Source organism: Bactrocera latifrons, unplaced genomic scaffold (assembly GCF_001853355.1).
Source record: "Bactrocera latifrons isolate USDA-ARS-PBARC rearing strain unplaced genomic scaffold, ASM185335v1 scaffold_27, whole genome shotgun sequence".
In the NCBI taxonomy this organism is placed as follows: Eukaryota; Metazoa; Arthropoda; class Insecta; order Diptera; family Tephritidae; genus Bactrocera; species Bactrocera latifrons.
Window position 1 is genome coordinate 691,185 of NW_017536296.1, and position 14,646 is coordinate 705,830.

Sequence of the window (14,646 nt, forward strand, 5' to 3'; positions counted from 1 at the left end):
ATGCCATGATAAACCTACACATCCGACAACCCTCTCCCTACCCTCTCCCTACCGTTGGTTGAACTCGATGACAACTTAGCTAATCCTTGCCATTCTCACGGGGACTAAGTAACCGTAACAACAACATTAAAGTGTGGCAAAACTACCAGAGAAAGCGAATGTGGCAAAACTAGTCCGCAGATGGATTGAGGCCGTAAAAAATTGTTGCACACTATAATAGCTGAGACCACTGACGGCGATACTAAGATTCGTTTCAGCACGAAAAGAAGTTGCCGACAGAGTGGAGTATTATCCCCTTATTATGGAGCCTAGTCGTAAATGAGCTTCTTGAGATGATATAACCTCCGATTAAATTTTTTAGATCGGTCTACCATTTTGCCATACAAACCAACCGACCTTTTTTTTATTTATGAAGGGAATTCTAGTCGTAGTGCAAGCGAATTTTAGAATCTTTTTGTTTTATTTACGCGTGTTAATAAAACCAAATAAAGACACTATAAATGCTATTATGACAATCTGAAACCTTTTGAGATAAACTTATTACAATGCGTAGTAGCTATGAAAATTTATGAATCAATATTGATAAACCTTAATTCTTATTGATTATAATAAATAGATAGGTTGAAATTACGACGGCACATCGTAACGTTAATTGAGATCCATTTTGCTCTTTTCGTAGAGATAATTTTTTTTGGAAGCACCAGTAGTTAATAACTAAAATTTAGCATTTAGTTCTAAGTAGAAGAGAAGATGACCCTTAACCGCACTTTAAGTCAGAAAAAACGTAAAGAAGCATTTTTTTTCAATAAATCAAAAAATTATTTAATTTTACAAATTTAATAATCATTTCGAAAAATTCGGGGTTCACGTATTTTGTAAGTGGAAACTTGAACAATTTGTTCCGATTTAAAGAGTTTTTATTTATATGTATTTGAAGTGTGCCAGTTCAAATACGCTAATATTTACCGGAAGAATATTTTCAAATAAGTATATCAAGACTATATAACTACATACAAACATATATGTACATATACATATGTATGTACTCGAAGAATATTCGTTATTCTCAAAATCACAAATAAGGGGTTCTTAACTGACATCGGATACAGTACTCTCAGTACTAGTTTCTCTCATTTCTCTTATCGATATTACGGTACATTCCTCCCACGCATACAGTATTTGTTTGACGAATTTGTAAATTTTGCCACCCATATATACTAGATCTATAGAAGTGCTTTTACAAACCCAAAACATACGTGACCACCAACGAAATAGCCGTGTGATTCGGTGCGATTCACCAAACGATCATTTACAGCAACATTGATGTTGTTGTTGTATTTTACCTTTTTTGTTTGCAATTTCTCACCTATCAATCGAGTATGCAAAATAGCCAATTTCAAACGTTTGATTTTATCAGATATTTGCTCTCAAGTCGTTGCTCGTTTTTGTGTTGTTACATTTACTTTACCGTTAGCGCTTTTTGTGCTCTTTCATTGCGCGCTCACGTGCTACCAACACAATCCGCTGCCATTGCCAATTACGATTACTTGTGTACAAATACAAATTAGCATTACATTTTTGTTTTTGCCCTGAAACTTTGTCACATTTGAACTTCCAATTTTCAATTAACCGTCAAACGATCGATTTTTCGCTTCTTACCCCATGAGCACACGTACCCGTAGATACAATACTATGCTTTGTATGTATGTATGTATGTAAGTATGTATGTTTTCAATAGCCGATGTAGGGGTTTAATTTGAATTTATAGCATTACAAATATTTTATATTGTTTTTGTTGTTGTTGTTGTTGACTGGCTATTGCTACTACTTTGGGAGCACGGACCACCGTTGTTGTGTTATTCAATTGACTTTTAATACTCTGCTTTTCACATCATAGCCGCCATATCAGCGCATTCACAACTCATTCAGTTGTTAACGTTTGCCTGCAGCGTGTTGTCGTAGAGCACAAGCGTTTTCGAGAAATTCGGTGATCTCGCGAAAACGCCGCTAACACGTATTCTAATATGAAATAGATAAATGAAAAGTTGGAAAAAAAAATTAAAAAATAAAAATTAAAATAAGTAAGAAAAAGCATTAAGCCAAAAAATCAAAAACAAAGTTTAAAGCAAAAAAAAAATTTAAATAATACAAAATAAAATATGTATATGTTTATAAATAAATGCAATGACATTAAATAAATATATTTGTGCAAAATAAAATTGAATTGCATCAAAAATGCTTAGACAGCGCCTGTCATAGCGGTATTTTGTGTTTATGCATCGTTTATGCGAATAATTTTAGCAATTTCACGCCCACAACTGCGCCAGCCACCTTACTCACCAGCCAAACAAACTATTCGTTTGTGTGTTAGCAAGCCGGCAACACTGCACAACGTGCGCCTGTCGAACTAAAAAAATCAAAACAAAACAAATAATAATTAAAATTTATTTGCAAATAAGCAATATAATATTTTTTGTTGCAATTTTATTGCTAAATATTGCCAAAAAAATTTCCAGCGCCCTTTATTTTTCGCAAAAATCAATTAAACAGCAAGTGAACAGCCTGTTAATTAATGCTAAACATTATTTCAATTAATATTGACAAACTCGCATGTGAAATAAGCGCCAAAATTATGTGCTAAATATAAATTAACATACATACAAACATAATTCTTGGAATTTTATTGAAAAAATACATATGTACAAATAAAAAAACCGAAGTCAGCACTTTGCGTTAACGAACTGACGTTAAGTTCTCCTGCTGCCGGCGGCATACATACAAAATATTAAGCCAAGCTCAATGTAGATGGACTTATTCAGAAGCTCCACTCCCCAGCTCTATAATCTTTATCAATATGCTCGCCTATGAAACGGAAAAGTTATAATTTTTAATAAATTACAATACCAATTGTGTTGAGCGTCGCTTTGAGTATTAAACACCCTGCATGTTTGTGCATGCATATGTCGGAGAGTACGTTTGTTCTCTCACCACAGTCTATTGATTGAAATGACTCGTCATTGTCGAGACACTGCCGCGGATTAGCCACTGCCCACATTGACAAGTTTTTAATTAGACCTTACGTTATCGCCTATAACGTGTCGTTTTATGTGAAAAATTGAAAAAAATGACGAAGGATTTTGCTTGATTTGACAGTTATTTGAGAACTATGGATTTTCAGAGTGATTACAAACTACAAAGAGCTCAATTCTATTGTTACATACGCATAAGCAAGCGCTTCCACTCGTATACAAATGTACATACTTACATACTTATCTGTTTGTATGCCGTTAAAGGCGGTTATTTAGCAAAATAAATAATTGTTTGTGCACGCGAAAGTTTAACGCTAACAAAACAAAGTTGATTTGTGTCGAAGGTGTTAATGGTGTCAAGAAAACTTTACAAAACTCTGCAAATTAAATAGAGTGGTTTTTGAAGAAGCTGCTAATATACTACATACGATACATCCACAATTAATTTCCTACAAAATTTAACGGGAATATTTACAATTGTAAAAGATAACTGAATGTATGGAAGTTAAAGAAAAGTAAAAGAATCAAATTGAAAATTTAGTAGTATTTTGAATATTTATTTGTTAATGTCGTGCGTGTACTTTTATACATATATAGTGTGACAAAAAAGAACCCGAAAGTTGTAAATAAAACGCAAAATATTTAATTATTCATGAATACTTATTTTGTCGCCTTCAAAGTAATCCCCACCAGATGTGATACACTTATGCCAACAAGTTTTCTAGTCTTTAAACACTTTTCATAAGCAATTTTTTGGGATACCCTTCAGCTTCTTCAGCGAATTTGGTTTTATCTCTTCGATCGACTGAACTTTGGGGAACAAAAAACAAAAATCACACGGAGTCAAATCTAGTAAATATGGTGGTTGTGGACTTGTTTGCATGTCAAGCTGTACATCCATGTCATCCATGGCAGTTATATTGCTCTACATGAATGTGAGAGCGGAAATCGCACGATCAATCATGTCCAAGGGACCTGTTTACGGCACTATTACATTTTTGAAAAAAATCAGCTTTATCGTAACGAGTCGTGCAAGAACGTGTTTCATACCCAAAATATCCACCAAAATCAAGGGAACGAACTTGCGAGGGATGTCGAGCTCTTTGCCATCTCTCTAACACTTGCCTGACGATTTTCAAGCGCCATATCCTTCACTTTTTTCGTATTTTCATCAGTTGAAGAGGTCGAAATTCGCCCAGAGCGACCCTCCTCTCTAGGCGACCCCTCGACCGTCTTTGAAGGTTTTGTAGTACTGGTAGGCTTGTGTTTTTGATAAAACTGAATCACCGTAATCGTTTCAAACATTCGGAACGATTCCGCACAAGAAATTTTGGTTATTTTATACAAATTTTGTTTCGATATTTTTATCCATTGAAAAAGTCGGAACGCAGTACTGAGGTGTACCGACTGAAGCAACTGCTCTAAATAAACTGGTTGATAGATTTGGCATAGTAATTAAAGACAGTCCCGCCAACTTAGCAAAATAAATTTTTTTGAGATACTATTTACCCGGAGAATTTAAATACAATTTTCGGGTGCTTTTTGTGTCACAATGTATGTATATATTTGCTACGAAAATAGCTCTGATCGTTTATAAAAGTAACCAAAATAATTGTTGTGTACCCATAGTTCTTCTAAGAAAATGTTTCAAACAATATATTCGACACCAGTACTATTTCACCTACATATTTCTATACTTGCACCTTTATCTCTGCGCTACAAAAATAACAAAGTTGTTTTCATTGTAAAACATATTTTTACGAGCGATGCTTGTTATATACAGTGCCAGCTCGATTATTATGTCCACATTTTCTTACAATTGCTGTTGTTTTGTGATTTGGTTTTAAATCATCACACTTCTTTGCACCATTTTTTAAATTTTTGACAATTCTATTCTCAATACGGGAAGAAAACCACAAAGTCAAAACATTCAAAATTCGGTATTTAATTTTTGTTATGATATCATTTTATATTATATATTTTTGTCGTGCGTACACATTGATTTCTTGATGGCTTACAACGCTAAGATTGGCGGAGAGCTGCTAATTGAAAATTCCCCCCCCAACCTTGCCTTAAAGCTTACTTTGCCTCTTCTGCAGCGAGACTTATCCCCATTCACTTATGTATGTATCTCTCATCGATATGTAAATAGAGAAGAAACCACCACGAGTTTCCTCTGGAACGCAAAGATCCAAGCAGTTGAAAGATGAAATAATTAAGACGTATCCTTGCTCGGACCCCTTCATATGCTCAGATTCTCTGAGCCTTAGAGCACACTTCGCAGCAATACACCCGCGTGTTCACGTTTTCTATATTTAAAATACCGTTAAGTGCTATTGTTGGTGAAGTCCATCGTAGATGCCGTAGAGCTCCCTCCATGAAAATATGTTGGAAGTTTAGAGTCCCTACCATTTCTTTATAAATTCTCTACATCGATATAAAGTAACCGATGTCTTCCTTTCTATCTCCGCAATCTTTAGACTAGCAGTGGAGAAAGTACCCAAAGCAGTGGGGTGTGCCTCTCATACCCCTCTCCGCTGGGCCGGTTCTGTTACAAAGAGGTGCTCGAAATCTGTACTTAAATATTTTTTCAATTCCATTGTTAACCAAATAAACTTTGTTTTACTATAACAAGAACTTTTACTCAGTTTTTCAGTATCAATGCGTGTTTTAAATTTTTTTTAACTTTTTCAAAATATTTTGTTAGGAAATAGTAGTTTTCGAATCACCTCTCTATTAAATTTGCAGCGTTACTCTTGAAAAATGCCGAGCTACAAAATCACAAACATAAATACACACTATAATACGTTATGTGCTCTCACAAGAAACATTATAAGTGTATTTCAAAATAGCATTTTATGATGCTTTAATTAAAAACATATACAGATTAGCGCCGCAGTGCCCTTAATTAATCAAGTAAAAGCAAAAACAATTTAGCTCACAGCAAAATTGCAAGCATTGTGAATATAGAGCTAACGTGAACATAAACCAATACAAACACACAAGTTTACGCATACGAAGAACTGTTGTTTTTGGGGCTCACAACAATTTTGTGTCTACAAAAATGTTCGCCACCATACGGCATCTGTTTGGTGGTGTCGCCGCCGCCGCCACCCAAGCGGACCCACTAACACATGTGTCCGAGCAACAACATGCGCCGTCAGCGAAAAAGCCAACAAAAATGTCAAAAAAACTGCGACAACAACAGCAACTCGAACAAATGCAACAAATGCTATTGCTCGACACCGAAACCTATTCCAATTTGCGTTATGAGCGCACCAAACTCAGTCACAGCAGCCTGCTGCTGCATCAGATCGCACAAGACAGCACAACGGACGAGTGTAACGGTACGCTCGACACACTCGTACCACTAACATTTGCCTCGGCTGCAACACCGATAATATTGCCCAGCGGTTATCGCGGCACAACGCCTGCTGAGAAGCAACAAAACACCAACGTAATAACTGGAATACGTTTGCTTTCCGGTACGACACCCTCGCCATCACCGCCGCCTGCGTCACAACTGCCGCCACCAACGTTAACACGACACACGCATTCATCGCCGCCACCATCTACAACGGGCAGCGTGCCACCTGCCCTGAGTGGTGGTGGTTATTCAACATATTTGCCGCACGATTACAGCCTCTGTGATTCGTGTCGTCCGCTGCGTTTCCAAAATTCGCTCATAAAATCGGGTAGTCCTAGTTCAGTGTCGCAAAAAAGTTATAGCGCGACCTCAGCGCGTTATCTCAATTTAAATTCGAGTGCGTCGAGTAATCGTTTCAATTCGCTGCCGCCGTCGTCGACCGTGACACCAACACCGCCGCCACCGCCGTTACCACAAACACAACAACAACAATCCGCAGCACAGCTAGCGTCATCGTATCGCAGATTTTATCCTTTCTCTCGTTTACAGCCCCGACGCACAACCAGCGGCAGCATGTCGCAATCCGGAGACGATCTACACTCGCCCAGCTATCTGTCCTGGCGTAAGCTGCAGCTGAGTCGCGCCAAACTAAAGGCGTCTAGCAAGACGTCGGCATTACTTTCCGGTTTTGCCATGGTAAGTATGAAATGAAATTACAAATAACTGTAGTACTTTTTTCATCTATGATTCTAGCTCTCATGATGTTTAATTGTCCGCTTACGCACATACAAACAGCAGTCTGTGTGTCTATCACATTCCTATAAAGTCACAAGCATTAGAAACCTTGAACCTACCGTGTAGATAATAAATTCTCCCAAGTCGCTTGATATTTTTAGTACCCAATACTGGGCCATACATATGTACATTTAGACACTAAGCAAGCACAAAAATTGTCGTCCAACCTCTGCCTTCGTAAATTGAAAGCTTCGTGCTATCGCACGTTCATCTATAAAACTAAATTAAAACCAAAAAATCAGCAACAACAATTTCTTAGTTGTTCATTTTTTGTTTTGCACTTGTACCCGGCGCAGCATTCTTTTCAATTAAATTTATAGAAACAACTTCCTGTCCCTCAAAGTAGTAGAGCCGCGTCCACCTGGTTCCCACTCGGTCATGCTGCGATTTCATGCGACTTGTTAAACATTACACTGCGATTTGTCTCACATTTGCATTGCTTTTACGTTCGTTTGTTATTCATAGTTTTGGCAGTGCATCGCCCATTAATTTGGCCTTTTCATGTGCAGCCAGTCAGAAAGTAATGTTAGCATTCAATATCTATGCAATTACTAAGTGCATAAGTGCTTCCCACATTCAAATCTTTCTAATGACTAACTGAACACCTGATTGATACAATTTATTCTGCTGTGTACATTACTGAATTTGACAGAGTTAACCGTTAGGTTTGTACATACATGTGTATGCAAATTGTGATTTATTTTTTATTATTAAATTTGTCAAGTGGTTGCTTGGATAAAGTGAAACGCAGACGAAAAACCGCATGATTCCGGTCAAGAAACATAAAGAACGCCTTTTCAAGCAGTTTCTGCTGGGAACTTTTCAAATCGATTTTCCTTCTCGACCGCGACACACTAAATATAATGCTGTTTTCAATAATAGCGCTACAATTTTTTTTTTTTTATGATATTTACGTTGTCTTGTTGGCATAGCCCATAGCCTTGACGTAGCCTTACAGGAAATAGGAAATATCACCAAACTTGATTTTCAATAAATCGATTGTGACATTCGCTTTGTGACTTGTGGCGACATCCTGTTGGAAGCACATAGTCCATGTTCGGTTATCATTGAGCGGTAGCGATTCCCAATCATAGTAACGTGCTGGTCTTGATCATCACGGAAGAAGCACGGTCCAATGACGCTACCGGTCTATAAACCGTACCAAACTGTAATTTTTTCGGGAAGCAAATGTGACTCAATTGCTACTTGACGAATAGCCCATATTTTACTTATTGAAGATGATTTTTCGATAAAAATCCGGATCAGTTTCAAGTGGTTCCTCAGCCCAATTCATTAACATACGACGATTATGATGGTCAAGTAGCTTCAGCTCTTGCGTCAATTTGATCTGGAAAGCAAAATTCACCCAACGACGACGTCACAGAGATGCCCAACGCTTGAAAACGACATGTGAGAGACTGATTTGGCTCCTTCATCTATTGTCTCACTGGCACGGACCATTTTATACTGTGACTGTGGATTCAAATTTTTTCACCAGGCGCTCAATTGTTAATCTGACAGAACGATTATGACAACCATAAATTAGATGTAGCGCCTTTTATAGTTGAGGCTACTGACTCTGAATTTTAGGAGTAGATTTTAATAATTTTTACTCGTGGCTGGATCGCATATATTTCCATGATAAAAAGAACCTTACTGAAGAGAAATGTCAAAAGAGCGGGAAAAAAATGTGGGGTCTACTTTTATAGCGGCCCTATTGAAAAACTCGTTATGCCTGTATGACTCTAACAACCCCCTTTGCATACCCAGCGTTAAACTGATAAGGTGTATAGGCGAGGATTGCAAAACAAGTGTATAGTATTTCTATAAACGTTTATTGTATCCACCTCCACGAATTAGCCCCAGGTATGGATAGTACAGTTTTTTGTACAGTTATATAATTTAAATTCAGCACAAAGTTCGGAATATCCAGAAAGAACGGTCGGGGATCCTATAAAATATTCATATGACTTATCAATTTGGTCGAGATGTGTCGATTTAGCCATGACTGTCTGTCTGTCTATACGTAAATTAGTTCTTCAGTTTTTGAGATATCGATCCAGTTTTTTTTATACAAGTAGACCAACAATTAATAATTGTATCGTCGTTGATAGTACTCAAGATCATCAGCCATATTATTGTTGCTCTGAAGAATTCAAATATTTTTAAMAWAAWAMAAAAAAACATGTAAAATACATAACTCCGTATAAAACAAAGGTAAAAGTTAAAGTCAACAGGTCAACGTAATCGATTTCGTGCTTCAGCCAATTAAATTCAATTAATCAATTTCATTTGTTAACACATAAAAATGCCATTGCTTCACAGTGTTTTACATATATATATATATATACACACAGATCAGATATTCAATATACTTGATATTTGCAGGTCGCAATGGTTGAGGTCCAATTGGACAGTAGCACCAAAGTGCCTGCCGGTATGCTCGTCGCCTTCGCCATCTGTACCACGCTGCTTGTGGCTGTACATATGTTGGCGCTTATGATCAGTACTTGTATTTTACCAAATATCGAAACAGTTTGTAATTTGCACAGCATCTCGTTGGTACACGAATCACCGCATGAACGCCTACACTGGTATATTGAAACAGCGTGGGCTTTCTCCACGCTACTCGGACTGATACTCTTCCTACTCGAGATAGCTATACTTTGTTGGGTGAAATTTTATGATTTAAGTCAGCCAGCCGCTTGGTCGGCATGCATCGTACTTATACCGGTAATGATAGTCTTCCTAGCGTTTGCGATACATTTCTATCGTTCGCTTGTCACACATAAATACGAGGTTACCGTTTCGGGTATACGCGAGCTGGAGATATTGAAGGAGCAAATGGAACAGGATCACATCGATACGCATCATCATCATCTGCATCGTAATAACGGTTTGAATTATGGCGCCAGTGGTGAAATAGTTTAAACACCATGCTTGACGAAAGTCCATAACCTTGTAGCTATGGTGGAATACAGTTTGTTATTTGTCGGGAATACACTATTTGCATATTTACACTGGAGAAGAGACATCTGTATGCGACCTCATACATTTAGGCGATAAAGTTTTTATACGCTACTTTTTACACGAATATAGACATTGCTAATGACTAACAAATATCAAATCAAAATACATTATGTATATATTATATATTTTTATGTAGGCTAGTCATTTGTTATTGTATGTACACGAAAACCTAATTGAATTGAATTCTCAAAGAATTCAAATACAATTGTGATATTGGTAAATGCGTTTTAATTTCAATTATGAAATGCATTTTGGCATATCTTGTTTCATTTAACGCTTAATTTTTAATATTATCGTAATACATGTAAATTTATATAATTGAAATGTGTTTATATAAGCCTTAAAGTAAGCGTTGTTAAATAAATACTTTGTGCACTTGCGAAATTAATACGTTGCCAAGCTACGCAAAGTTTAATTATAATTAAATTTTATTTACCAGCAATATTGTAGATTTACGCTGTGAAAGAGTCATTGGCAGTTGCCGATGTGGAGCGCCAACAAAGCCATTTAGATGCAGTGCAAACATGTGGAATTCGCATATTTTCTTCATTCAACTGCATATCAACTTAAAATGATTCTTTCACATTTATCCATCAAACTACCTTAATTTACTTAATTTTTAAAATTAAATACTTTTAACATAGATTTAAGGATATGTAATTAAAGATATAACTTGAAAAACATTAACAATGATAATTCATTTGGCAGCGAAACTAAATTAAAAAAATATTTTTATAAAATAAAGGTAGCTAAAAACATGAAAAGTTATTAAATTCGTTTGCACCTAAGCTTTAATACCCTTCACGATTACTAGTGCTCCGGGATGCACTTAAAATACCGAAATTTAAAGTGCCGACAAATTAAAATATCGACAAACCAAAATGCCGACATGTGAAAAATATTTTATCTTGCCTGCCCTTATTTCTAACGCAGCACAGAAATAGAATTCTACTGACTAAGGGGAGTTATGATCCTGAGCGTGTTCGTGGAGAGAGGCCACAGGGCCTCGAACGAACAATGCCACATTTTCATGATTTGTCGGTGTTTTGATTTGTCGGTATTTTGACTGTCGGGATTCTAAATTTCGAGATTTTGATTGTCGGCATTACTTTATACACCCTAAGGTTCCATACAAGAACTTTCTTTCGACATCGATCCGTTTGTACGGCAGTTCAATTGGTTCTTCGGAGATTGTACCGTTGCCTCGGAGAATAATAGATGCGAAATTTCGTGAAGATACCTTGTTCAATAAAAGCGTTTTCCATGTAAGAACTTTATATTGATCGTTCAGGGAAAAGTTTTCAATACAAGAACTTTAATTTGATCGTCGTTGTTGTTGTAACGGGTACCTAAACTCCGATGTGATGTTACGGATTAGATAACGAGCAGTTTCGACGGGGTTGGACCGTAGAGAGAGGGGTGTCAGATATGTGGGATTACCAGGACATGCAAAGAGGTGCCCAGTGTCATGCGAGGACTCGTTGCACGCTGGGTTATTTCAGTTTCCAAAACAGCCGGTTCTACGTTGCCGGAGTTAAACCGGTTATCCGGCCAAGGGCTGTACTTTCGGGTATTCTACCTCGTTTGGATCGGTAAGTTTTAGAATAAGATCAATATGATCGTTCAGTGTGCATGGTAGGTATGCTATAGTTATAGCTAGGAGGCTCTAAACAAGACGAATCGAAATACAAATAAATTAAATGTATCGGCAACAATGAATCATTACTGTACTCTCGAATTTGATTGAACTGAATAATATTTCTTGAAGTCTGAGCATCTATATTTTTATGAAAATGGCTTTTGTAACCTATTTAATTATTTTCACTTGCATGGAATGCTAATTTGACAAACCCCCGCCACCCGCCCCCTCAGTTCAAGTTCTTGCGCCTAAAACTATGTACCGTATATTATTAATAATGGGTATCACTTAACAAATTTTTCGTTCTCTCTTTTCTCTACACTCTTTTTAATGACACCTTCTTCGCTCAACTTGGGCGCACTGGTCTCTCACGAACGGACGAATATAAATATAAAATTTTGCACTGAAGAATCCGACAGTCTTTTTTGACATTTGCCAAGAAAAGGTTAAAAATCTACAAGTTTTGTGCGTTACTTTCGCAAAACCAGTTTTTAAAACACAGCTTAACAGAGCTAACGAATCAATTTTCAACTTTTTTTCAAGTGAATATAAGTTGCAACCATTTCGTTTCAAAATGCCATCTAACATGAATAATAAACTGTAAGTAATAGATAATGAAGAAAGTGGCAGTGAATGCGTATAGCGAAATTTCCAACAAGAAAAATCAATGTAGTGCAATAGAAAATTAAGTCAAATAGGAACGAAGTAATTTCAGTGATTTCAAAGCTATTTGATCTCGTTCCAAAAATGATGGCACAAATTAAAATGGTTGTATTTTTTGTCGAGATTTTGTGATGTAGTAGTGTTAAGTGATGAAATCTGGTATAAATTATCTAACTGGTTCCCTGTAGTGTTATGAGGGACTACCGTTTATTGCTGTGGTGGTGTTGGTCAGAAAAGGAATACCGTTATATATTTATAAATTACTAAACCGCAAAGTAATTGAAGACCTTGTGTCCCTTCCCCATCCCCAGGCACGTGTTCTTTGGTTATATTTCGCGTGCGAATATTTGTATATGATTTCAAATATTAATGCACATGTGTGGAGGTCGTGCGTAAGTAAAGTAAACGAAATAATATATGAATTTCAAATACTTCGTTGTTTTAGCGTTGTTTTTTGAAATTTTTATTTCTTTACTTTATTGTTACTAAACTTTTAATATTTACGTATGTATGATGGTGTGTATGTGTGACTTTGTATGTGCCCCAACATCGCAATCATTACGTGTCGTTGCGTTCGTTGTGTTTTCTATGTTTTTGTTTCTGTTTGTAATGTTTATTTGTTTCTATTCGTTTTCCACTGGCTTCGTTGAGCCACCATTTCATTTCACGAACATAAGTATATATATTGGCATATTTGCCTTCACTCACTTCACATACATTACCCGAGTTATTGTGTTCGTACGAGTTCAAGCATATACATATGTATGTATTTTTAATTGTTTATATATATATACAACTACTTGCGTACGTGTAGTACACCAAACCGTTTTTGAACAATGTTTTATCTGTGTACTTATGTATGTTCTCCTTTGTGCTACTCGATGGAGCTTTTACTTATCTTTTGTGTAATTTGTGAGGTTATGCAAAGAAGTTGGAACATAAATTTACATACATCTGTACATATATATGTTTTCTTATCATTTCCAATCAGAAATGTCTGGATTTTTCGAATTCTTGGCTTTGTTGTAGTTTTTTTTTTATTTCCTAACTTGTTTTGGGGTTTTTATTTTCACAGCAGAAATTGTAAGAAACGCTAAATTTATGAAAAGAAATTCAATGTCTTGAAAATATTTGACTGAGGGACGAAAATATACAATGAAGGAGTACGGTGCTGCATCAAATATTTGTTTTTATATCTACTCGAGATTGGGTATGTCTTTTTGAAATGAACTATAAATTATTTACTGTTCTGATTTTTGTCCTTGACCCTACATATTATATACATATTTATATATGTACATACATATGTAAGTAAATTTTTCCGCCTTTGTTCCAGTTGCATTGACAAAAGAGTGGTATGCAGTAGATGAATTCGCTCGGTTTTCAACTGCTGTCGTGATGTTGAAAAGTTAATCAAAGTTAAACATTTTTTCTACTAAACCTTGATAAATAAGATTATAGATACATACATACATACATACATCCATTGTCCAAAATTCTACTTTTGATGTTTTTCGATTATAGGAGGGAAATAAAAGTTTTAAGCAATAAATAAAGTGGATAATGGCCTTTATTAGAAGCAGGTTTTTCGCTGAAAATTTGCCACGAAGTTTATTACACCTGGAAGGAAACATTGTTATTGATTTAAAAAAATTTTGTATTTTAAACGATTTTAACAAAAATTATTCTTTAAAACAATGATAAAATATTCAAACAAATAGTTCAGAGCGGACCACTCTAGCACATAGCAGTTTTACAAACTAATTGAATAAAATACCATGCTTTCATGTTAAACTTTTTTATTTGGTGAAATATTTACGGCAATACAAACTGACTGATCAAACCAATTCTTGTATGGAATCTTTAGTATTGATAATTTTTCAACCTACAACGATTGTGGAATCAGGAAGTGGAAAACCTGAATTGCAATCTACTCTACTTTAACCAAATATTCAAATATATTATTTTTGTAACCTTGTAACCAAACCCCAAAATCGCCGTGTCAACTAGTAGGATCAAGGACAATCAAACCGGCTCCCAAATTTCTTCAGTACTCTTTTCGGCACGATTCCGATTACTTTGGCGGAGGGGTAAAAAAACCGAATTTCCATAGAAATGGGGTA

The 14,646-nt window shown here is 36.0% G+C and overlaps 1 protein-coding gene and 1 long non-coding RNA gene across 3 annotated transcripts; one reads left to right on the plus strand and one right to left on the minus strand.

Annotated features, from left to right (window-relative positions):
* Positions 1 to 2,533: 2,533 nt before the first annotated feature.
* LOC108969890 (calcium release-activated calcium channel protein 1) lies at positions 2,534 to 10,908 on the plus strand. 2 transcript variants are annotated; one of them, XM_018934876.1, is made up of 3 exons: positions 2,534 to 3,544; positions 5,778 to 7,092; positions 9,580 to 10,908. In XM_018934876.1, the coding sequence occupies exons 2-3, from the start codon at positions 6,094 to 6,096 to the stop codon at positions 10,120 to 10,122; spliced, it is 1,542 nt and encodes a 513-aa protein (XP_018790421.1). In that variant the 5' UTR covers positions 2,534 to 3,544; positions 5,778 to 6,093; the 3' UTR covers positions 10,123 to 10,908. The 2 variants fall into 2 exon arrangements, with proteins under 2 accessions (XP_018790421.1, XP_018790422.1); XM_018934877.1 differs by having other exon boundaries at positions 2,534 to 3,525.
* Positions 10,909 to 13,539: 2,631 nt separating this feature from the next.
* Positions 13,540 to 14,646, minus strand: LOC108969894. The gene is made up of 3 exons (XR_001993437.1): positions 14,498 to 14,646; positions 13,993 to 14,143; positions 13,540 to 13,913 (listed from the first exon to the last, which is right to left on the minus strand). It is a non-coding gene; the product is annotated as an uncharacterized LOC108969894 (long non-coding RNA).

Excerpts from the sequence above, each read along its gene's own strand:
- LOC108969890 (XM_018934876.1), top strand. The coding sequence starts at position 6,094 with ATGTTCGCCACCATACGGCATCTGTTTGGTGGTGTCGCCGCCGCCGCC. Across the intron at positions 7,093-9,579 it reads TACTTTCCGGTTTTGCCATG|GTCGCAATGGTTGAGGTCCA; the intron begins GTAAGTATGAAA and ends TGATATTTGCAG.